At 36.3% G+C, this 25,013-nt stretch overlaps 1 protein-coding gene across 6 annotated transcripts in view; it reads left to right on the plus strand.

The window, feature by feature from the left end:
* LOC101867685 (DNA nucleotidylexotransferase) overlaps nucleotides 1–25,013 on the plus strand; it is a 196,407-nt gene that overhangs the window by 146,699 nt on the left and 24,695 nt on the right. For 5 of the 6 annotated variants that reach the window (XM_031044639.2, XM_031044641.2, XM_031044640.2 and 2 more), the window contains 3 exons: nucleotides 11,721–11,823; nucleotides 22,087–22,350; nucleotides 23,670–23,753. In XM_031044639.2, coding sequence (XP_030900499.2) covers nucleotides 11,721–11,823; nucleotides 22,087–22,350; nucleotides 23,670–23,753 — 451 coding nt within the window. The remainder of the gene's footprint in view (nucleotides 1–11,720; nucleotides 11,824–22,086; nucleotides 22,351–23,669; nucleotides 23,754–25,013) is intronic. The other variant, XM_031044643.2, reaches the window with a different exon arrangement.

Consider the following 25,013-nt stretch of genomic DNA (forward strand, 5'->3'; position numbering starts at 1 on the left):
TTAAAAATATACAGCTCTCATAATTAATAATGAAGACTGTTATCTACTTATTGCAATTAAAAAAAATTTGAAAGCAGCTGACCTTTCTGTTTTCTCTTCTGCATTATTAATGACGTTGAAGAGATCACTAGGTTATTGTTCTAGTAGTATATATTTTGCTTAGCTGAGGTTTTGGTTTGCAAGTAATGATGTTTGAAATGTTGCACTTGAGTAGATTATGTACCTAGCTGACATGAAAACTGTAAAGCTTTCTGACTTATAAATCCAGCATGTCAATACATTTCAGCTACCCAGCTCCACCTTTAGGCATTTGGAGTACATATATAATCCATAGGCCACACTTGGTTACTCCATCTAAATGGCAGACTTTGTTGTCTGGCAAAACACCAGCAAAAGGTGGACACAGCAGCTGAATCAGAACAATATATAATGATTGATGCAGATCTAGAAGGGTCGAGAGCGCTCCCAGTTTGTTGTAAGTTGTCCTTAAAAACACTGGTCACTAGCTACCTGCAAAGAAGTCTGGCAGAAGTCCTAAAAACCTTAACCTTCTCCTTTTATTATCTCAGGTTGATTTATTGTTGAATACATATATAGGTTATTTTCTTTGTTTATTTTTAGTTTGTTGTTGCTGTATTTGGGTGGGGTTTTTTTTCCCAAAGTTCATCATACTCTCTGAAAGCTCACTGAAACATCTGACATTTTTGAGTGCACTGATCTCTTTGTTGTATTCTTTATAAGTACATGTAGTTGAATTCCCTTGTCTCTAAGTTTGCATAATTTTAAAGTCTTCATTAAGCCTTTGAATAGGGCCAAAAAAAAAGACTAGGTATTTCAGAATATCTAAGCAGGTCTAGTCTGAGATGCCTGCTCTTATAAATAATAAACTATACCTTCTCTCCAGTCAAGACTGATTCTTCTGTACTTACTGTATATTGGAATTTGTTTGATTTTTTTTGTTTTTGTTTTGTTTTGTTTTTCCACGCAGATTTCAGAATAATTAAAACTTTACAATTTCTGTTAACCAAAGATACTGTGCCACTGTCATACAGACTGTTAGGAGTGAGAAAGCTTGCTCCATATTACCACAAAATATGCCGTATAGTAGAGCTTACATAGTAGAGCTTACACATGTGAAACTAGATGTTTTAACTCTAAAGTATCATCTGCATACTCTTACATTTCAGCTGAATATATGAGATCCCAAATCCACATCAATTCTCATTGGAGTGTATATCTTCTTCAAATAGTGTTGAAGGGGTTTTGCTTCACCATTGACTGGCGCTCAGCAAAATTTATGTATGCTGGAAGTCTCTATGATGTCACTTGAAACGCTTTATTGAAATGGAGTGTAATTTAAAAGATTTGCCAAGACAGCAAAAGCAAAACTTCAGCAATGTATTTTGTGACAGATTGGTATGGTACATTTCATAAACTTTAAAAGCTTGAAATTATAGGGACAGCTTCCAAGTACAGTTGCATTATTTACATGAAATAGAGACAGTGCTCTCAGTGATTCAAAGCTTAACCGTAGCTTTGTTTTGGCTGGTGGAATACGGAGTTTACTTCAAATACAGAATACAGAGAGCCTAGAGTTGTTAGTAGCGAAAAGTCCTCTTACGTGCAAGCCAAAACAGGTAACCAGTCAACATCAAGGTATAATAGGTGACAGTCACATTCAGGCATTTATGTCATGAAAAGCTGGAAGACAATAATGCCATCTAGGCAGTACAACTATTATACATAGATATAGCCAGACTTTTTAAGTAAAAAGTAGGTGATGAAATTCTCATATGACCATTATACCATTTTGCTGTCTCAGTAGAAACCAGGCTGGATTTAATTTTGTAACTGTTTCTCCCAGATTTGTTTTTTGTTTTGTTTCCTGTTTAATTAATTTTAACATGTGAATCCTCCTCAAAATGCGCACAAAAAAATAGATGAATCAGACTGTTTGCAATAGGTTTGTTTGTGGGATTGTATTTTCTGGTTTTTTTGTTTTGGTGTTTTGTTGTTTGTTTGTTTTGTTTTTTGTCAAATCTTTAAAGTTTGACTGCCATTTTTCATAATGTTCCACCACATAATGTTTTTCTTAGATAGCCATGTATTAAAAAAGTCCTCTTGCAGTTGTATTTTAAACTGAATATGCTTGTTAATAAGCATTTAGCTTAGAGTCCACAGAAGTTAATAAATAAACCCACCAATCAACATTTATTCTTATCACAAGGCAGGGGAAATAAACATTTTTAAGGTTATGCATTATAATATTCTCAACTTTTTAAATAATTTTTAATGCAGATAATCTAATAGACCTTTATAAAATCACTGGGGAACTTCAAATTCAGCAATACTGCTGGTCATTTAAGTTCTTCAGTTAGATAACCATTTTCTGATTTATTTTTTCTTATCGCATTACAGTAACATGAAATATCTGTTAAAGCAAAGCTTGAAAAAGATACCAGTGTGACATGAAGAGGAGTACCCAGGTGTCTTATAGTCTGAGAAACAGTCACTGGGTTTCTTGTGGGTCATAAAAGACACACACAGTCAAGCATAGCATGACATACACTTGGTCTTTGAAAGCTCATTTAATGACAGACTAGGTGAATGGCATGCAATACTAAGGTTTTTTTGGGGCAATGTAGTCACTGAGGGTGAAATTAGGTTTTAAGTAAGATTTAAGTGGTTTTGCACTGGTTCTCCTCACTTCAGTGATTTTTTTCAGCCTCAGAGTATAATTTGCAGGAATATCTGGGGATGTGATCCCTTCTGCTGCAGCAGGTGACACTGCTTTGTCCTGACTTGAGACAAGAAAGATGCATTCTCTGCATTGTTAGGTGTTTCCCTAAAATTCTCCTTGAACAGCAACTACTGATGCACCATAGCAGTGATATCCTGATAGATAAATGAGAAACTAAAAGTGCTTGTTTTATGTATCCAGTATTAAAGCTGTATTCCCTTATGCTGTATGAGCAAAATTTCTGCTCCTAAAGGGAAAGGAATTTTCCATTGCTACTTCATTGCAGAGTTGGATTTAACTTCAAGAATAAAATAAATAGCTTCACAGCTATGAAAAATGAGTTCTGCCCCTGGTGAATTAGAATTAGTGTTAGGTTGGGCAAGAAAAGCAACATTTTAATGAAGTGTCCGCCCTTGGGCACCTCTTCCAGAGAAGACACCTGTGAATCTTTGCCAAATACTTGTGTAGTTCAGTTTGGTTTATGTCGAATTACTTGGTTGGGTAAAGAAGATGCTATATGCTATCTTTCACAATTCAAAACTTTGTAGAAGCCTGATTTATAGCTGCTTGGGAGAACATTGGCTCAGTTTTCACACTGTTTTCATTTCAGAGACAGTCTAATATAATTTTATTCTTAAATCAGCGAGAAAGTAATTCTGCAGACAAAGCTACAGCAGCAATTTTTCTTTTACCCCAAATTGCCTCAAAATGAGTCAGAGTATCTCTCAACTGTATGGTATCTTTTCAGTTAAATATACAATTAATTCAGTTTTAGTTTTAATTGTCTTTGCTGGTGGCAGAATTTATTTCAGTTAACTTCATTTGATCATTGCTATTTCAGACATTAATCAGCATCCTATTAAACCATCTCACAGATATTATTTATGCCACAAAATAGCCCTGTGATGTACAGTCAGGGAAGAATTAATCCTCAAAGGACAGGAATTCCAGAATTTCCTTTGATATGGATTACAAAATTTCAATTCATTTGGGTTTGGATTTCCAGAAATATTCGACTCTCAATTTTTGCCAGCTTGTGCATATCAAGTCCACTGGGGTGGCTGAAATTCTGGGGACTAAAGTCAGAGTCTAGCTGGAAAATGTGCAACTATTTTCTCACGCTGGCACTTCTCATCTCAACAAGTATTATATAGTCATTACAAAGAAAAGAGAATGAATTTTGACACTGTCTGGGAACCACTAGACTCAGACTACCTTCAGAGGCAGCTACGATCTAAGTCAAGCAAACCAGGAAAGCAGAAATTATCTGAAGTAGCCAGATATTCCCATACCCATATCTATCTACCACAGAGCCCTGATCACATCTTGCTATATTGTTTTCCTCATTACTTTAGGCACGTTATTTTATTTTTGAAAATTGGGGACTGATTCTGCATGTGGACTGTGTTGGGATTCATTCACTTGCGTTGAAATACTGGGTGACACCTGCCATAGATACTTGTAACGTGGGAAGGATCCTTCAGTTATTATTTTTTTTTATAACCATGGGCAAAATGATGATCTAGGATTTGTAATAATCCATTGCATTAAATAAGCTGATGATCTATACAGCTTTCACTTCCTCTGTACCACCACAGTTCTGCAATATAAGTCTTCCCTGAGTTTTAATACTGGAATCAGAGCTATATTATTCCAGAAAATACCTCTGGGGAGCTTAGTATGTCTTCATGTGATAAATGATATAGATGAGCCTTCTGACTATCTAATTTGATGAACTATTAAATGGTATCTTGCTTCCAGCATCCTCATCAGTCTTATGTCCTTGTCATGTTTAAGGTGGAGGTATAAAGATCATGCACCTAGAGAGCAAGTGAAGCTGGTGGGAGAGTTTGGAGTATTTGAGTGTCCCTAGTTTATTCTAGCTGAATCTTCTCTCATCCACTCACCCTCTGCTGACAGAGTAATCATTTCACAGTGTGAGTGAGGCTTGCGAAGTTACTTTTTGCATTCTGCTGTCTCTGCTTTCTCTGTGTTAGTGTTTTATGGATTGTTAACTTTGGTTGAGCTGCTTTTGCAGTTCAGTGAGCGTTTATTTTCCTGCTACCTACTCTATATGTATGTGAACAACCATTGAATTGACACTGTTGAATCTAAATGTTGTTTTGGAAATGTGGAGCTGACTTGAATATTAAGGAAACCTGATCTAAAGCTGACAGTGATTTGAAGAACAGCTTATGTGTGGTGTACAGACTTTAGCTGGTTCTTTATATTAGTAATGGACTAGTGCAGTATTATGCTGCTACTTAGACTGTTAATGCTCCTTACAGTATTGATCAGAACACGTAGTTGAGGGTTTCTGAAGAAATAACTTCAAATAAATGTTACAGCATTTTCTTGTAATTTGGAAGACCTTTTCTATCCCAAACAAGATAATTACCTTTTCTTTGTTTACCTCTTACTCAGTTCTCGTTGCAAATGAAATGAGAATGTTGCAGATATTATGCCTGCCATTCAACAAAATCCTTCTACATGAAATCACTGTTGCAGAAACCCTTGCACAGATATGATTTTATTCATTTCCTTGGAAAGTGCCTTGCTCTTTCCTGTCAGTGTACAATTACATGTTTAGCAAAGGTCAATGTCCTTTTGAGTCAATAAGGTCACTTAGTTTAGATCTAGATATCAGACCTGAAAAAAGATTTGAAGAAAGTGTGATGAAATAATGAATTTCTGATTAAATTCTGAATTCAGTAAACTTACTCAGGTAAAATAGTCTGAGAATTTTACCTATTGGCAAGTAAACTGGAAGCAACTTATACCTGAATACTGACCAATATGGAAGAAAGTTCTGAAATCTGTAGTATTACAGTAAAGAATTATTCTTGCCTGAATGAAACCTGTGACTTCTTTGGAATAGCGAAATTTTTCTCCTCTGGCTGTTAAACAGTCCAGGATTTTACTTTTCATACAATAGTTGTAGCACTGTCACATTCCAGTGCTTCCAGCTTCAAGATTTCTTCTTTTCTCTTTATAATGGAGTTCATACAAGAAAGAGGCATAGCTCTTCATAGTTTGAGTGACAATGGCTCAGAATTATTTTAATATCTGTCTGCAAGAAATTGCCTGTATCAGCAAAGGCTGAGACCTTGAAATAAGCAAATCCACAAGCATGCAGACTGCTTGAGATCTGGAATAAAAATTTTTGTTTCTCCTCTGAGAAGGCATATGCTGGTAGGAGACAGGTAATAGAAGTACCTTCATTAGGACTGTGGTTATTAGAGATAGATTTACCATACCACTTCTATTTGGTCAAATTCAATTGATGTCAAATGATGTTCTTCATTGCTAGTACAGTGAGAGTTAAATGAGACCTAGTGTAGAGAATATCTCCCTAGAGTAAAAATGTGGCATCAATATCAGAACAGTCAGAAAGAAATCTTTGAACTATGTATGCATGTGCATGTTTGATTATAGCTGTAATTACATATTTGACTATGCATGCTACTAGAGGCTACTCGAGTTTTCCCTCAGGAACATACATTTTACAGTACTTATTCATTATTGGTTTGCTATATTTAAAAGGAGCGATTCTGCTGTTTATCCAAGCTTTCTCTTTGCTGCTTAAACAAATGTTCATTGTGCTGTATCACAATTTGTCTATTCCTTCAGCTGTGTGTAATCTTCTGCAACATTTAATCCCTTTTCCATTGCCACACAATCATCACTTCAGCAATTGAATTTGGTCTTCCTAGATGTTTATGCATATTGTTCATCTATATTCCAGGAAATATTCAAATGGCCTCGCATATTCTCAAATCTCTTGGGGATGTCTGTCTAGAAGCTGTCCTCTTTGTGTTTCCCAAAAGAAGAATGCAGAGATGACGATGCTTAATTTAACATGTAATGAACTCCCATATTTCCTTCCACAAATAAAGGACTTGTTATTTTTTGTATTGTCTTTCAGATGCTTAGCTAGCATCCAGGTTGCTATACAAATGAATTTCAGCTGGCTCACTTTTAATCTGAGCTCTTTGGAAGGAGGAGAGGGTTATACCCTCTGATATTCTGTGCATACTCTCCAGAATTCTGTCTAAGGCCATAGCTCCAGTCTGAGATTACTTCTACCGATTTTCCTAGCTTTCTGTGCCAAAGTGCAGTAATACAATAAAAAGTTCAGGAAAGTGAGTATTTAAAAAATCTTACCAGTTTTATGGTGAATATTCGTTGCATAGCAATTCCTGATGGCTTGATTCTTTTTGCTGTCTTTCCTGATAGCAGTCATTCTCAGGAGCCTATTTCACAGCTCTGAGGTTTTTCTTACTCAATACGAAGGCTGCAAATTCTATGTGTAAAACAACCATCAACATCTGAATATTCACATTTTATACACTATTTTAGTGAATACAGTCCAGTTTCATCAAACTGGATGACTCAAAATATTAGCCAATACCCAGTGTTTAAGAGTTCATATGCCTTCTTCCACAATCAATATTTTAATGCAATTTTAACATGAATATAATGTTCAGTTAAACAGAAAGAAGCCTGAAACATCTATGTCAAATCTGTTTCTGGTTTCCTTTATTTGCCCTCACTTCATAAATTCTATTTTGAGCAGTCAAATGATTGTATGATTTGAAGATTTATTATGTAATTAGTTATATACAATTAAATTGTTTAATTCTAGGAACCTCACATAAATTTGTGCTTCTTTATTATTTAATATAGTTGATCAGATGTTGGAAATGAGCACTTGTTAGCTGTTAGTCTTCCAGGTTCTTAGATATATTTGTTTGTCTTCACGCAAGAAATGAATGCCTCCAATATCAATGGTGGTATTTTCATGTGTATAAACACTGAAGGATTTAGCACCCATGCAATCTCATTCAACACTTATAATGCAACATTATGTAAATGAAAATTTTGTATGAACAAAGGCTAGGATTTGAGTAGCCATTATATAATATCCTGGGATTTCAAAATACTCTGTAAACATATTACTATAAAATATTTAATCATGCAGCTGTCCTTGTAGATTTAGACAATATGATTAACCTTTGCCAGTCAGTCATATATTTAAGTTTTAGTTATAATGATAGTTATGTTTGATGACTTGGAATCTAGATTTTGTATTAAAACAATGACAGCAATAAAAAAGAAAATTCCAACAACCTTAAAGGTAATTAACTGACTTCTAAGAAACACCAACATTATACAAGTTTAATCAGCCAAGAAATGAACACAGTTAATTAGCAGGGTTCTGTCTTTTGCAGTATTCAGACTTGAATACATTATTAGGACAAAACTAAAGTTGCAATTTGAGTTCCAGAAGGTGCTGGTCTTCTTGTAGCTCTAGACCAATGAGGATTTAGGGTTAGATTAAAGAAAAGAAAAAGAAGATGTAAGCAGATCTGAATAGAAAATCCAAACTTGAATCCATGTCCTTTCCTGTTCAAAGCCTCAGAAACCTGAACTCCCCAGTCATGCCCCTGATTGCTCTGGTCCTAGAGGCACCTGTGCTTTTGCTTCATAACAGCTCCAGCATTTTGAGGTATAAGCAAACAATTTCCCAGGACCTTTGTATGCCCAGGTGGAATCTAGAAACTAGATAGCTTATCACTCTCATCTCAGAGCAGGCCAAGAAAATAGACAAGCTAAAATGTCATTGCATCTGGTTTTACTTTTAAAATAGTACTCAAGATTTGCACTAAAGCCTTGTGATTTGAGTATGTAGGTAGTGGCATGCCAGAACAAAATCCCTTCATCTCCCATGATCTATTAGTGTGCTAAAATCACTAGCCTGGGTGGATTTATGACACCCCGTAGTATAAAATGGAGATTTCTGAAGCTGGGAAGAGGGAGTGTGATACAGTGTAGTGACTAGGATGCTTGTTTTCAGTGGAGAACTTTAAAGACTGCTCCCTGCACCAAGCACTGGATTTTTATTTAACAGCCAGTGGATGACAGATAACTTGGCTGTGAACTAACTGAGAAAAATAAGGCAATGAAAAGATGAGAAATCAGTGCACCAATCACTGGCTATGAAATGCAAGACAAAACTCATTACTGATAGCATCAATTTAGTGTTTGTTTTTCAAACGAAGTATTTTTTCATTTTAAGTGAATGATACCCAGTTCAGTCTCTATATCATGGTGGAGTCCATCTATAGCCCTGTGTAAGGAACCTGCTATCTTGAATGTGATGAGTTTGAAAAAAACTATAGCCTGTAGCATTCCTCTTGGAAAGCTTCAGGAACGAACAACAGATTGAGGTTTCATCTCTAAGGTGAATCGGGTGATAAATTCTAGGTTTTCATATCCAGTTTGAAGACCAGATTGCTGGCACCATGGTGTTCAACTTTTATATGATAAAGTCCTGTATCATAGGTAATCTATAGGTACGGTTAACTTCAGCTTCAATTAACTGTTGATGTACATGTTGAGTTATTTGTTGATAAACAAAATACATGCGTTTACATACTTCCTGAGCTGGGAAAAAAGCACCTTAGCACTATCCCATCCTATGTGCTTTTTATGTAATTTCATGAATATCCACGGTTCTAATGTATATGTATACACACACAAATATATAAATATATATATGTGAATAGCCTTACCCTGCTGAAACCAATGGCCACATTCTCTTCAGCTTCAATAGAATAATGGTCTGAATCTATGTGTATTTTACTGTAACTTTTTGCATTATTTACAAGCCCTGAGCAGCATGTATTATACAGCTTTTTAATTTACTAGATTGTTTTTCTGTTTTAAGGAAGGTAATAAATTTTTCTAGGATGAGCTACATTATTTGGCAAAGAGTAATAGTGGAAATTAGACTAAATGTGCCATTAATAGCCTGACAAATTCAGTCAGAAATTAATCCGCTGTGAATTAGTTCAAAGAGAAGCTGAAATATAACTGATGCTAATGGTGATACTGTATTCTGTGCCTTTATATGAGATTTAAACACACTAACTTCACAAATAAAAAGCACTTCGATAAATGCTCTCTGTTTGAGAAATAGATGGTTAGTGAAATACCTAGAATTTCTAGGGATTTCATGGCTGGACTGAGGAGGATTTTTCAGATGTGGTTAACCCAAAATATACATATGTTGAGTACCAGAGGATGAACTAGGAAGCAGTTCCCAGTTCCATCAGCTTCTTATTTCTTAGTTTTTTCTTTTTTCTTTCTTTTACTTTTTTTTTTTTTAGTAATTTCAGACAAGTTTTCTTATGCCACTTTCTGCATGTCTAAGATGGAAATAGTATATTTCTTCCCTTTGAAAAAACATTTTGAGACATGCAAGTAAAAAATGCTATGTAAGAGCTTTGGATTATTATGGTAATTTAAGAGATAATGAATGTCATCCTACAGAATAACTTGGGAACTGTTACATGGAATACTAAATGTTTTTTAACTTCTTGAGTTTGAATTGCTGTTTGGTTTCTGAGCCTAGGCTGCTGCTTCTTTTGAAACTTCTTTTGAAATCATTTCCACCTGTTTAAGCAGTTTTGACTTTTCTGCAGACATGGCACAATAGTTGCATTATAGTGAGTAGACTGCTTGTCAAATGTAAAACCTAGATTTTAATTTCCTTACATCTTGCTGCTAAAGCTGTTCAGCTCTCTATCAGTTGGATAATTTCCTGTCATGCAAATGGCAGTTGACACGTTTGCCAATCAGTTCTGCTCCTACATATTTCCAAATTTAAGAAATCAGATTCAGTTTCAGGCACTATTTTAAGAGAATGAATTATTTAATGAAATAATAAAAAAGCAAATCTTGTTTTGTATGATTTCCATTTTCACTGCTTCTATAACAACTCACAAGTTCTCTGAATACCGGATATGATGTTGAACTGAAACACACCTGAGCTATAACATCTAGTACCCTTGTGAACATCAGCAAGAACAGATTTTTTCCATGAACACATGGAAACTATTTGGAGATATGTATCATTCAAGTGCCACCACTCCAGATTTCAGGTGTTTACCCCACCTCCTGTATACCTAGTTGCAGAAATATCTCCTCTGCCCCTTTCTCCTTAGGCTGTCCTGATTGCAGCCAATAAATTGATGTGTATGCAGTCCCTGTCGCAGTATTTAGACCAAATTGAAAACCTAGTATTGGTTCTGCAATCCTGAGATGAATTGCACTCTGAGATAGATTTTTCAGATACTCATTTCCTAATTCTGAAAGGAAACATTCTGCTAGCACAGTTTTGCCTGTTTTGCAATGATAGCTGCATCTTACTCTGACTTAGTTTTAACACATTTGATAAGCAGATGAAAGGCAAGCTGACTGCTTAGACTTATATGAAGGAAAAACCCAAAAGGTTATGACATTGTTTTCCATTAAGAGCATTTACAATTAACTTTGTTCATATGGATTTAATTGTGAAATCCTTAGTGGGTGTAATGAACAAGCATTATAATGAACACATTAAAGATGAGCTGGTCTCAAAAAAAAAACCAATAAATCAGCTCAATCTCTGCAAAAAGCATTGTTATATTTTAAAAGAGAGGAAATGTAAAATAGTCAAGATAAAATAAAAATAAAATTATTAATAATCACAGGTTGGGTCATTAAAGGATCCATGACAAGCTAAAGAAGAATACTTAAGGCTGCAGTAGTCAGACTGGCAACTTTATTTGCTGTTACTGCACTGGTTTCATAACATGTACTACAGTATTTTGATTTTTTTTTTTTTTAAAGATGACTGAAACCTTTTCTGGGACTGACAGGGAAGAAAGAGAGAGATCTAACATCAGTAAATGAACCTGCAGTATCTAGTTGAACAACAGAGGAAATACATTAAAAATCTTAAATTACTGCTTAATGAAGAACACTGACAGTCCTGATAAAAGACATAGAAGATTCCACTCTAATTATGTTTCAAAAAACATTGCTATCACTTTATGCTGCAAACTTTTTATAATGCAGCAAAACTATTCTAAAGTAGTGTGAAATTCAGTGGGAACTTAACTTTTTTAGTCTTTTTACTGTTTATTTCTTCTAGGGGTAAGAAGACTGGACATGATATAGATTTTTTGATCACCAATCCAGGACCAAGAGAAGATGATGACCTTCTGCATAAAGTTGTTGACTTATGGAAAAAGCAGGTATGAACTAAATAACATTTGGCCAAAGAGAAAATATTCTAACAATACCAATTTAAGCTTATGCAGTGCTTAAAGAATGTTGACTCCTTTTTACAGATGACTGCAATGTTTTGAAATTGGATAGTGCTCCATTTGATTATTAATCATGATGGTATAGGTGCATCCACCAGCTCTGGATGTTAAAGTTGAAGGTTATATCAGAATTACTTTGCACATATTCTGTTATATCTTACTCTTAAGACTATGCAGCTAGCCAGAGGTAAGAAATCAAGCTAGGTGGAGTTTTGAGTGTCACGGAAAACTGTTCTTATACTTTGAAATAAAAATGTATTTATTTAATTTCTCATTGAGATGGGCGTAGGTTCTCTCAAAGGGAACCACTTCAGGGATCTCCAGCTTTAGGTGTAGTAGATTTAGGTGATGCCATGATGTGAGGTGAGCAAGTCTGAAAGCTTAGCTACCAAAGCCCTGGAATTGTAGTTTCCTTTCAGCCCATAGATCAGCATTTTTCCTGGCTTCCTTTAGAATATTGTAAAAATTGACATAGTCTTCCATGATGTCTGGGTTTGGAAGAATGCACACATTTCACAGAGGAGTTGTTCATCTAAGAGTGCTTGTTTGTTTTTTTCTATTCAGCTTTCTTCATTTTCAAGCAGCTCTGAAGGAGGAATCTGAATTATAACAGATGCCTGTACATCAAAATATTGCTGGGTCAGAAATATAGAATCTTAGGAAGAATTAGGTTTTGTTTCTTCTTCTACCTTTCTAGGCAGCTAAGATATTTTTCAACATTTACTACCTGTAGTGTTCAAAGGAATTTAGTACATTTCAGCAAGTAAGAGGCCAACACTCTTGAGGTGAATCACCAAATACTCCACTGCTAAGTCAACTTTTAGTGCAGATAGCCTGGAAAGAATGTTTTTGAATTGATTCCTGAAATCTGTACTTGATGTGCAATGGGTTAGCACAGGAAAGACATCCAACCACACAAAAGCTTAGCTGACTAAAAAGTGATCTGTTTCAAGATGGTCAAAATCTTTCAACTGGCTTTAATGGAAGGACTTTGAGCTTGTTTTATCCTGGTAAAATATATTGACTGAATTCCTCTTTCTTCAGTTGGCTTTTTGTCTTTGAAATGTTAACAGATTATTATTAATTTTTTAGATTCTGTGACTTCCATCCTAATCCTCCACAGCAAGTGTATGTATTGAAGTAAATTGCTAGCAGGTGTAATTTATCATGCTCCAATGAAATGCAATGAAGCTGTGACAATTAATGAGTGCTGAGGAGCTACTCTATTTTTATCTTTTATTTAAGTAAAGCTTCTTTCTCTGTCATTCTACTCCCTTTATTCTGAGAAAAGTTGCATTTTTTTCCTGGAAGCTGTTCTTTTACCTTCTTAAGCAGACTTGAGTCTCTAGAAACCCATGTGTGGGTGCTCCAAAAATCATGTTTGTTATACACAGCAGAAAGAAAAATTGACAACAGGCTGAGAATAGAGCCTGTCCTGAGTGCAGCCTTTTATTTCTTCTCCCATTTCATCATACTCCACTGACATGAATGAGAACAATGGCTATGATCTGACAATTGCTGAAGCTTTTCAGATCACTCAGAGCTGCTTTCATTAAATGGAATTGAAAGAAAATAAATAGAAAATAAGTCATTCTTGATGATTTTTTAAAGATAAAATTTGGCATAAGTGCTTGCAGGGAGAGTATGGGAGATGAAGGGTGGCCAAGGGTTTGATGAAAATATTAGGATTCATTTAGAAATCCCAGCATGGTGAAAATGTCAGAAGGGGAGGTGTGCAATGGCCATAGAAACCAAATCCAAACAAGCTGGGAATTGTTTGAAGGTATGGACACATATTTCCTGTGTTCTGTTTGTCCTCCAGAATTTTTATGGCTTATACTGCTAGCTGTAATGCTTCTCTGCTGTGGCAGTTGTAATATACAAGCTTTTACTGGTACTACTAAAAGGTAAGCTGCCAGCAAAATCAAAATGCAAAAAAGAAAGACATGAATTACACTCCACTTCATTTTTTATTACCTTTGATTTCTAAGGGGGAGGGGAAGACAGACAAAAACCCTCAAATGTAAAGCATTTTTATACATTTTGACAGTACACCTGTAGTCTATTCCACAGCTTTCCACTTTTGTGCTACTGCTTCAAAGCCCAGATTCATCAAAGAACATCACTGAGGTCACAATGTTGACTTCCTTTCAGCAGCTTTTAGTGAAGGATTCTGCAATGTTTAGCTTCTAAACTACAGGCCTCAGTCTTATTTAAATAGTATAAAAAGGCCTTTCTCCCAGTTGAAAAGTTTAATGTAACAAGATCATTCCATTGAAGGTTGATGAAAACTAAATGATTAAATCAACACCATCATGTTCTTTGATACAGCATCACCAGCAATAAAATGGGCCAAGGAAAAGATAATTCAAAGTCACCATTAAGCTTCTGGACAGCTTCTCAAAGTAGAGCATCAAAATGGAAAAGTTGTGATGTACACAGGTTATGGTTTTAATCATTCCAAAAGCCTTCTTAGAGAAACTAAGAAATTACTTCTGTGGGTTAGAGCTTGAAAGTCTGAGGGCAAACAGGCTGAGCCATCTGTGTCAATGGAGCTTTATTCACATACTGTATAAAGACACTTTCTTTTTTTTTTTTTAAAAAACCTATATAGCTATATTTAGCTCTGTTCCTGTTGTTACTTTTAACTAAGGAAGAGATACCATTACTAATGGCATTTCTGCACTTTTCATTTGTTCATTTTGTATTCATGTAAGTATAATGCTGCATTTTTCTCATAGCTTTTAGGAAAATGAAGAATGTAGATGCCTGCCTGTGTACACTTATTACAGTGTATTAATAAAATGGTTTAGACTCTATTATTCACCCTTACTGAGGTGAACAGCTCAGGAAGGGGAAGTTTTGATGTCCTATTAAGCTGGATTGTGAAGAACAAGTAACTTGTCTCAATTCTCATTGCAGGAAATGTTTTTTTGGAAACAGGGTTCACAGAATAGCAACACTTTCCTTATTGAGTGACAGCTGGATTTTAGCAGCAGCAAAACCTATTTACAAGACAAGATACAGAAATGGTTAAGAGGCTGGAACAAAGGGCTTATTTTTCTTCAGATGAATACTCTGCCCATAAGGATGCAGAGCTCCTTTATGAGCACGTATTGATTGCTTCATGTCTCGCCTTTTGACTCAATGTGTTATGATTTTTTTATTTTTTTTTTTTTCCTTCATTCTGGCTCATCTTCAGCAGGGGCTGAGGACACTTTTACCTAAAATAGACTATTGCCTGGTGGTTAGGGCACTGGACATGAAAGAACTTGGCTTAAATTGCTTTAGGCAGAAGATGGGTTGAATCTGATTGTCCTGCTTGTGAGGTTATTGCAGAAAGTAGGTAGAAGTGTTCCATTTCCTGCTTTAAGTGAAGATCCAGGCAGCAGTGGCATTTCTTATAACATTTGATCTTTCTGGTCCATATTGTACATCTGTATGTAGGAAAGTATGCATGTATGTATTTCTATCCATCTATCTTGTTCACCGGTGCAAATGCTCATGTCATAGAGAGAGAGAAACATCATTCCTGGACTCCAGTGCTGGTCTGTCCATTGCTGTCAAAATCAGGTGGTTCAGAACATGCCCAGAATTAGACCATCCAGACATACAGGGAATTTGAAAATACCAAAGGGCTTAAGGCAGCTGCATGATTCTGCAGCAGCTACAAGGTTTTGTATTGCTGATCAATCCTTTGGTGCTATTTGCTAATGATTTCTCTCTCTGCCTGCTCAGGGAGAGGTATCCCTTCATTCCTCAGGCCTGACTGCTTACAGGTATCTGTTCCTTCAGCTGTTCCACTTTACAGAATTCACTATGTCTCACCTAGGTAGGGATGTTTCCGAACTAACATGCCTGCATCCTATTTTGGATTAGCTATAGGCATTTAATAAAAAAAAAATCCAGAAGGAAATAAAGAGCAGCAACATATATCCATTTCAGAAGAACATACTGGATTAGATTTTCAGGTGGTATAAAACATTCCTATTTAGCTTTAAGATACTTAACACAGCTACCAAGAATTTTGAATCATGACAGCTTGCAACATTAAAAATAGGATAAGATTTCATTTAATTACAAGAGACAAAGAATGCTAATGACCACATTGGATTTATTTTTCAGCTATTAATTTTATATTTTTCAAAAAAATTATGCTTCAGTTTGATCAGGGATTTACTCCAATATCAATGGTATTGATGTGTCAGCAGCCTGTTTAACTAAAAGTCCATAATACTATAAAAAAATGAAAATGGTTGCGGGTATTAACATAACTGCCCTAAACCCATACATCTGTTTTTGATGGTGTTGTAAATTTGAGAAATGAAAATACCTACATTTTAAAACTTGATTGTGTAAACAATGTCTACAGCACTTTATGGTGTATAGATCAAACTGAAATTTGCAAAGAGCTGCAGATTCCCTGACACGGAGTAATGAAAAGGCGGCTGTTTTGCAGCTAGCAGGAGCCAGAGTTTCACACAATCTGCATAGCTGACTGCTCCTCCAGGCAATACTTTTTCAAAACATACAGAAGTGCCACTTCAGCTTTATTTTATAGGGTAATGGTGATGTCCAGTGCCTAATCAGGTTAATTAGAAAAATCCCAATGGACATGATCTAGGATTTGGCTCCTATTTAAAGGTGATATCCTGACTTTGAATCAGGTTTTGACTGCTTGTTGAACTCAGCATTTGTGTAATTGTTGCCTACCTGCTTTTTTTTTTGAGTTGAAGTAGATATTTACATCAGTCTACATCCTCTTATATTCTTCCTTTTAGCTTTAGAAATTCCCCAGCCAGCAAATGAGGATAAAACACTACAGAATAACCCAGAGACAAGCAGTCCTAAAATATCTTTCTAGCCACACATGCTAACTGTGACCATCTGCGTATGCTTAATATGTATCTGAGTAGAAAACACAGCCTAGTCAACAAGGGAAAACAGCAGTAGGAAGGCTCCAATACTGATTTGTTACAACTGATTCATGATTGCTTGGTGTTAACCCCAAAGAGTATTCTGCAGAAGTTCCTAAATATGAAAATAGGATGAGGGAAAAAGAGAAGGACACAACTTTAAATGCCGTGGTTTAACAGGCAGAATTAGTACTCTTCAAGCAGCTGAGAGATATCAAAGGGAGGACCATTAGTAAGTGTGGTAACCAGGATGACTTCAGATAAAGGCCATTCAAAAACAGATATGTCAAACCTCCCCCTTTTTAATATACAACTTTGTATTCCTGTATATATACAAGTAGCAAGCTGGAAAAATTACCCTGAAAACTAAGTAAAGCTAATGCAGAAGACATTATCTATAAGATTATAACACAGCTAAGAGTTTGAATGAACATATTGGTGAAAGAGAGGATAGAATGTATGATTAAATATTAAAAATGAACATCTTAAAAGGCCTGAGCATTTTATGTTAACGACATTTTATCTATTACAGGCATACAGGTAATGCATAATAATACATCCTCCAGAGCTTACAGGCTAAAAATCCAGGTGTGGCCTACTGGTGGCCCTGTGTGACTGTCCCCAGATCTCACTGAGAAAAAACACTCGCTAGGTGCTCTCTTCCTGCCCATGAAGAAAGAAATCACTTCAGGCTGTGGTATCTTGCTGGATTTCTCAGATGATCAGAAACAAAACTTCTCCTTGGTCTTTGCACTTACAGTAGAAATTCTATTCCTTTTGTAGTCCAGCTAAAGACAGGCTTTAATTCCTGTTTTCTTGCACCAAAATGAGGAGATTTCTACTTCATTTGAATAAAGACAAAAACACTGATACAAGCTGTGGCAAAGCGCAAAACTGGTGATCTTAGCACTCTGTCTACAAACATCATATGGATATTGAATATGTAGATACTTGGAACTGTAAGATTTTACCAAAGCTTAACCTGGTTAAGATTTTGCCTCATGAAAGACATAATTTAGATTTGTTCTGGGATATGCTATGCAATGCCCCAAATCTCAAAGGGCAGAAAGAAAAATGAAGCAAAATATAAGAAAGCACTGATGAAGTAGCTAGATGATTTTTATAGAGAATGGGAAGAATGTCAGTGCTTAATCAAAGCTTGAAGTCATCAATTAATGGTCAATGATTAATGAAAATAAAAGTATTTCTTGCACTAAAAGTGACAAAATTAACCTGAAGGCAGGTATAGTTTCATCAGAGAGAGTGAGATAATAAGCAATTATGTATTAACATGCAACAGCTGTTTTGAGTCTATATTTGGATTTAGCAAGCATTAGTGCCTTTTGACATTGGAGTAAAATTAAGAACAATTTCCTATTTCTTTTAAACATGGATGTGAAAGGGTGCCTGCTAAAATGAAGCATTTTCAAATAATCACACTTAGAAACTAGTAATCCAAGAGAATGAGCTATGTAAGTAATTTCCTGTTATTGAAAAGAGGATTTATAAATTTATAAAAATTTCAAGGAAGTCAAGGAATGTCAATGCAAATCAAATAGTTATCATTAAAAAGGTAGGCCCAATCACCCATAAAACAGCCTGTGACTGATTTGCAGTAACATAATGGGATTGTTAATTTCGAACAAATCATCAACAAAAACCTGGAGGCTGAAAATATAATAATATCTATCAGCATCTCTTCATGAACATAATCTCTTAAAGGGATTTTTTTATGCTTTTCTTGTTCAGAATTATAGCTCTGAGTGACAAAAATTATTTTATTGCTATATTATCCAAGGTATTTAACATACTATTAGGTAAAATAGAAATAATCAAGACCTGGTGTTTAATATCGAGATGTTGTTCCAAAAAATCAGTTCCCTGTCACCTGTGTTTGTAAGAGGTCTGAAGCGGAGACCACTGTAGTTAACCATCAACACCCACAAAATAAAACCACTTCTATACTAGGGCACATGAAAAACAACAAGGTGCTTGGTGACAGCCAGCATGGCTTCACTAAGGGGAAATCCTGCCTGATCAATTTGGTGCCATTCTATGATGGGGCTACGAAGATGATGGACAGGGGTGGAGCAGTTGATGTCATCTACCTGGACTTGTGCAAAGTGTTTGACACTGTCCCACACAACATCCTTGTCTCTAAATTGGAGAGACATAAATTTCATAGGTGGACCACTCGGTGGATAAAGAACTGGCTGGATGGCCATATGCAGCATTGTGGTCAACAGTTCAGTGTCCAGCTGGAGACCAGTAAGGAGTGGTGTCCCTCAGGGATCAGTGTTGTGACCGGTTTTGTTTAGTATCTTTGTCGCTGACATGGACAATGGAATTGAGTGTGCCCTCAGCAAGTTGCCTATGACACCAAGCTGTGTGGTTCTGTTGATACACTAGAGGGAAGGAATGCCATTCAGGGGGACCTTGACACACTTGTGAGGTGGGCTGATGCCAACCTCATGAAGTTTAACCATGCCAAGTGCAAGGTCATACACCTGGGTTGGAGCAATCCCAGGCACAGCTACAGGTTGGGCAAAAAGGAAATTCAGTGCAGCCCTGTGGAGAAGGACTTGGGGGTGTTAGTCAATGAGAAAATGAACATGAGCCAGCAGTGTGCACTCACAGCCCAGAAAGCCAACCGTATCCTGGGCTGCATCAAGAGGAGCGTGACCAGCAGGTCGAAGGAGGTGATCCTGCCCCTCTACTCTGCTCTTGTGAGACCTCACTTGGAGTATTGTGTGCAGTTCTGGTGTCCTCAACATAAAAAGGACATGGAACTGTTGGAACAAATCCAGAGGAGGGCCACGAGGATGATCAGGGGACTGGAGCATCTCCCATATGAAGACAGGCTGAGAAAGTTGGGGCTGTTCATCCTGGAGAAGAGAAGGCTGCATGAAGACCTCATAGCAGCCTTCCGGTATCTGAAGGGGGCCTACAGGGATGCTAGAGAGGGACTATTCATTAGGGACTGTAGTGATAGGACAAGGGGTAATGGGTTGAAACTTAAACAGCAGAGGTTTAGATTGGATATAAGGAAGAAATTCTTTCCTGTTAGGGTGGTGAGGTACTGGAATGGGTTGCCCAGGGAGGTTGTGAATGCTCCATCTGTGGCAGTGTTCAAGGCCAGGTTGGATGAAGCCTTGGGTGACATGGTTTAGTGTGAGGTGTCCCTGCCCATGACAGGGGGTTGGAACTAGATGATCTTAAGGTCCTTTCCAACCTTAACTATTCTATGATTCTATACACTCTCAGTTCAATACTAGAAAAAAACCCAAACCAAAACCAACACTCCCCCCCTCCCCCCCAAAAAAAACAATCCAAAACAACCGAACAACCAGAACCCAACATAAACCTAATATGATTCTTTACTATATATTAACAGATACAGTAAATAAAAGTCAGGAGTTGACCATGCTTCTTTATTGTGAGAATCCCTAGTACAGAGGAAGGAGAATGTGTAAATATTTGAGGGTCTTCAAAGCACAGGCAAATAATTGATCCAAGAACCTAAAGAAATAATGATGATGAAAATTTGAGGAAAAAGAGTCTATACATTTCATCAGTGAGGAACAGAAGTGGGATTGATCAATGTGTAGGTTTTAAAGAAACGTGAAAGAAGATATGAAAAGACATGGTAGTTGCAGGCTTGTTGATCTTGATGGAAACTAACAAATCTGTAAAGTCAGAACATCAAGTTACTAAGTACAGCTGAGTTTTCCTTCTATTAAACACCTGATAGACTGAATAAAGTGGTTTATGCACTACTGTTGCTAACCTTTATATCAAAGTTAAATTTCTGTTGAAATTTCTTTTGCAAAAACAAATCTCGGAAGTCTTTACTTTCTGTGAAAGTGGGAGCTTAGAGGAGGTGGTCACAGTGGTTTACTATATTTTATGAATCTGTAAAAGCCAGATTAAGGCTGAGTGTCCCAAGGCTGAAGCACACATTTAAGTGTTTTTGTCATGTGTAACCACTTTCAGAAAGTGGAATCTTTTTGCCAGCTGAGGCTTCCTGCTAGAGATGGTTTCAGTGACACTGAACATTGTTGTATTATTACATATGAAGCTCCATTTCTATTCTGAAGACTCAAAGATGACTGAAGGAAACAGTGCGATGGACAGTATCTGCTTAATTTCTTCGTTATTGTGTATTTGGTAATTTGTATTCTTAAAAAGTATGTGCTGAGCAGCAGAGAGAGGGATGCGGTTACTTGCCTGTTCAAGGTGCTGTGCTTTGAATCTCCAGGCATAGAACTGGTTGGACTCAATGATCTTAAAGGTCTTTTCCAGCCTAAACAATTTTATGGTTTATGAGAGGTTTTCTGGCTGGTGAAGGGAGACTGCACTTTACCTGAGGGCAGCTGAACACGCAGAACTCTAAGAAGCTTCAGAAGTGCAGGGTAAGTCTGAGATGTCCAGGAAATCATTAGCCTTGGAAGCTGCCTAGAAATGCAAGGAACAGGCACAGAGACAGGCCAGCAGAATGACAGAAAGATGCTTTTCCTAAGGGCCTAGAAGTGATAGTGCAGAGTTCACTGCCAGTAGTCATTGAAAAGGTGGCTGGCTAAAGAGCAAGGATGAAAGAAAGCACTACCTCTTTCCATTCAACATTTCCTACAGTGCTAGATTAGAAGGAATTAATTTATAATGTTCTATTACTTCAATTTTTCTTACTCTGATTGTTCTTTATTATAAAAAAATAATCTTTATGTTTTAATAAAATCTGACTTTTGAGGATCACCATTTTTTTGGTGCACTTCCTTCAAACAAAAGGCATGGGCAGAGCTCCATCCCTGGAGACTCCAGACCTTGTCACAAGGAAATCTCACACAACAGACACAGTCCAAATGCTCTGTTTGGAATCTGTCAGCAAGACTGTGCTCTGGACAAAACTGTTTTTTTCTATATATCTGCCCAGTGGGAAAGCATCAATCCTTACTCGGAAATTTCTGTTGACATAACTTCAAAAGGCTTAGAAGGAAACAACTGAGGGGGAAAATTGCAAATATTGCCTCCTTAGTACAGGGCAGGACATTGCCATTATCAGATGACCACTGCTGCAGATCTTCCTCAAAGGAGCTGCTAATATTTTTCCAAAAGCTGCAGCTGCTTCAAGTTTCTGCTTAGCCCAGATTTAGCCTGGGACAGTTCTGTGTTTACTGAAGCTGCATTCTCCATAATTTTTCAAGATAACTGACTAGAAACTCTGGAATTATGGTAAAACCAGTCCAGCAATTCAATGGGAGCAATACTTTCTCTTTAGGGCTTACTCCTATATTGTGATATCATCGAATCAACATTTCTAAAGGAACAGATGCCAAGCAGAAAAGTTGATGCCATGGATAGTTTTCAGAAGTGTTTTGCAATTTTAAAATTGTGTCAGCCAAGAGTAGACAACAGCTGTTACAACACATCAAAAAATATCGATATGGCAGAAGTCAAAGACTGGAAGGCAATCCGTGTGGATCTGATCATAGCCCCTTTTGAGCAATATGCATTTGCCTTGTTAGGCTGGACAGGCTCCAGGGTAAGTAACCACAACAGTCCATGTTTCCTTAGCATTCCTAACCTAGTTTTGTTATTGCAGGACTATGCAGAGTTTATGGCTTTTTAAAAAATGTTCCTTCTCTCTACATGTCACATTTCATGCTGTCATCAGCCTGTGATCATAGACTGGAACTGATGAAGTCCTCACTGATATCTATGAATATGTCTCCAGAGGAGTTAACGTTTATTTTCCTCACAGTTTAGCATTTATGTTCATGAACTGAAGAGCTAGATTTTCAGTCACTTGCATTGTCTTTTTACATCATACTAGTGTTAAAAAGGAATTTAAATGGTTACTGAGTGGAGAAATTATTTGGAAAGTGTCACAGATTTTTACAGGAAATTAAATATTTGAGGAAGACATGTTCAGAATTGGAACTTAATTTGTTTTGTAGGAAATTGAAAACCATTTGACCTCTTTCTTTTGGGATTAGATAAAATGCTTTGTTTCACTAGCATATTAATTGTTTTAAACACGAAAAAAAATGGCACATTTAAAATTTATGCATTGTTTTTGAAATAGAATAAAGTATGTTTTAATTGATATTTGAAGATGTTAAAAAAATTGATACTTTCACAATAGACAGTCAATGGGTATGATATAAAATAGTACAGTGTGTTTGTTTTTTTTTTTAATTCTATCTAAATGCAAACATTGAACTCAAATGATTCATCTCTCCCTAGGCAGAATTAGTTTTTAATCTGTTCTACATGCTTGTCTTCTGATGCTCATTTTCTTAGGGAGTGATTATATGGTAGGAGAGCACCTAAGCCTGCTCTGAATTATCTTTTTGCTGTGCTAGAAGTAGTACAGGCACATTGCCAGTCTGTTCTACTCAGGTTAATTGGAAGCAGGATGTTTTAGACCAGGAGAAATGTTGCAATTGATGTATTATCCTGCTGCGCTGATGAGTTATTTCAGTCAGTTTTCTTTTTTTGAGTTAATAAATGTATTTATTTGGACCTTAGATTAAGTTCTGCAAACTCTTTGGCTCTTCTTATCCTGAAAGTGTTTGGCTACTTTAAAGTTCTTCTCTCAAATCTGTTGGGGAGTGTTCACACTGTAAGAACCCATCACTGGCTTAGTTTTCATACAGTGCCTAACTGTTCCCAGACTAACCAACTGAAATGATGGACCGTTGCCTTTCAAGGCATTGTTCTTTCAGGTGATCCACATTTTCACCCTGTAGTTGTTTAATTTATAGATATTAGTTTATTATTTGGTTTCGTGTTGGTACTCATAAAAATAGTAACAATTTTGATTTGTTAGAATTTTTGATATCTGCAATATTTTTACAGCAATTTGGACGTGATTTGCGGAGGTATGCTATTCATGAAAAGAAGATGATATTAGACAACCATGCCTTATATGACAGGAAAAAGGTACTGTTTATTCTCATAAATAAAGCTATTGTGGTTTTATTTCTGAATATGCTTTTTGAGGTTATTGTTCATATTTGAGTATATAGAATAGTTTATTTGATTCTCTATCACATAGTAAAACAGTCCCACCTTCAGAAGATGTAATTTTACTAAGCATGATTAAACCTGAACAAACCTTATTTGGCATTGCTGAGGTAATTTCTGAAATTTAGCAAGAAACATACATTAGACAATGGTGTTTGTAAGAAACTGCAACCTTCACAAAACTGAGAACAACTCATCTGCAAGTATTTCAAAAAAGTATTTTACTGTCCTGATTCAGAATGAAAGGTCATTTCTTGTCCCAGGCACAATTTTAACAGAGATTGTACTGATATTTCAAATTAGAAATGGATGTTCAGTGGTACAGGCACAGCCAGAAGGTCTAAGGAAGATTTTCCTAGGATATGATAAGCAAGTGGATCTCAGGAATCATCCTGCTTTTAAAGCCCCGCATGTAGAAGTCTGTGTGGAGTTCTGTTTTGTTAGGCTTCCCAGTCTTGGTAATAATTGATAGTTTTTCTGGTCTAAATGTTCTTGGCTGCAGTTATTATGTCTGTATTTGTATTAGGTCATTTTAATAATAAGCAAAAATCAATTTTGAAGATGTTTATTGATATTATTAAATGGGAAGGTAAGAGTACCATGTCAATATTTTAACATTGATCTTTTCTACACATTCCTTATAGAATGGAGACTGCTTTTAACATTTCTATTTACATGGAGCATTGTCTCACTGTTTGTGAGAGGCAGCAGTGCTCTAAGCCCTCACTCAATTTCAGCTGTCTCTGTGCGTGCTTGTCAGGTTCAGATGGCACAGCATCCTTAGTTCACATAGAAATCTGGGGAAATGATCAGACTAATGATCCATTTAGTCAAATATCCTGTCTCCAACAATTGTCAATAATAGATGATTCAGAAGAAAATATAAAATTGCATAATGGGCAAATATGCTATCAAATGTCCAAAGGGGGTAGTTTCTTCATGAACACAGGGACAGTGTCAATGTCTTTCTGTCTTCTATAAGTTGAAAGTACTCAAAACATAAACTCTGTGGCTTAGTATAATATAACAAATATTACTATCTGCAAGTTAATATGTGCTCTGTTAAATGGCTTTTAGGGTGCAACAGATAACTGCACTAGGGAAATACAAACAAATTAAGAAATGCCAGTGTTATTTTCTGTGTGCAGCAAAACTTGCCTGCCTGATGTGCAAGTA

The sequence above is a fragment of the Melopsittacus undulatus genome, chromosome 4 (assembly GCF_012275295.1).
Source record: "Melopsittacus undulatus isolate bMelUnd1 chromosome 4, bMelUnd1.mat.Z, whole genome shotgun sequence".
Taxonomy (NCBI): Eukaryota; Metazoa; Chordata; class Aves; order Psittaciformes; family Psittaculidae; genus Melopsittacus; species Melopsittacus undulatus.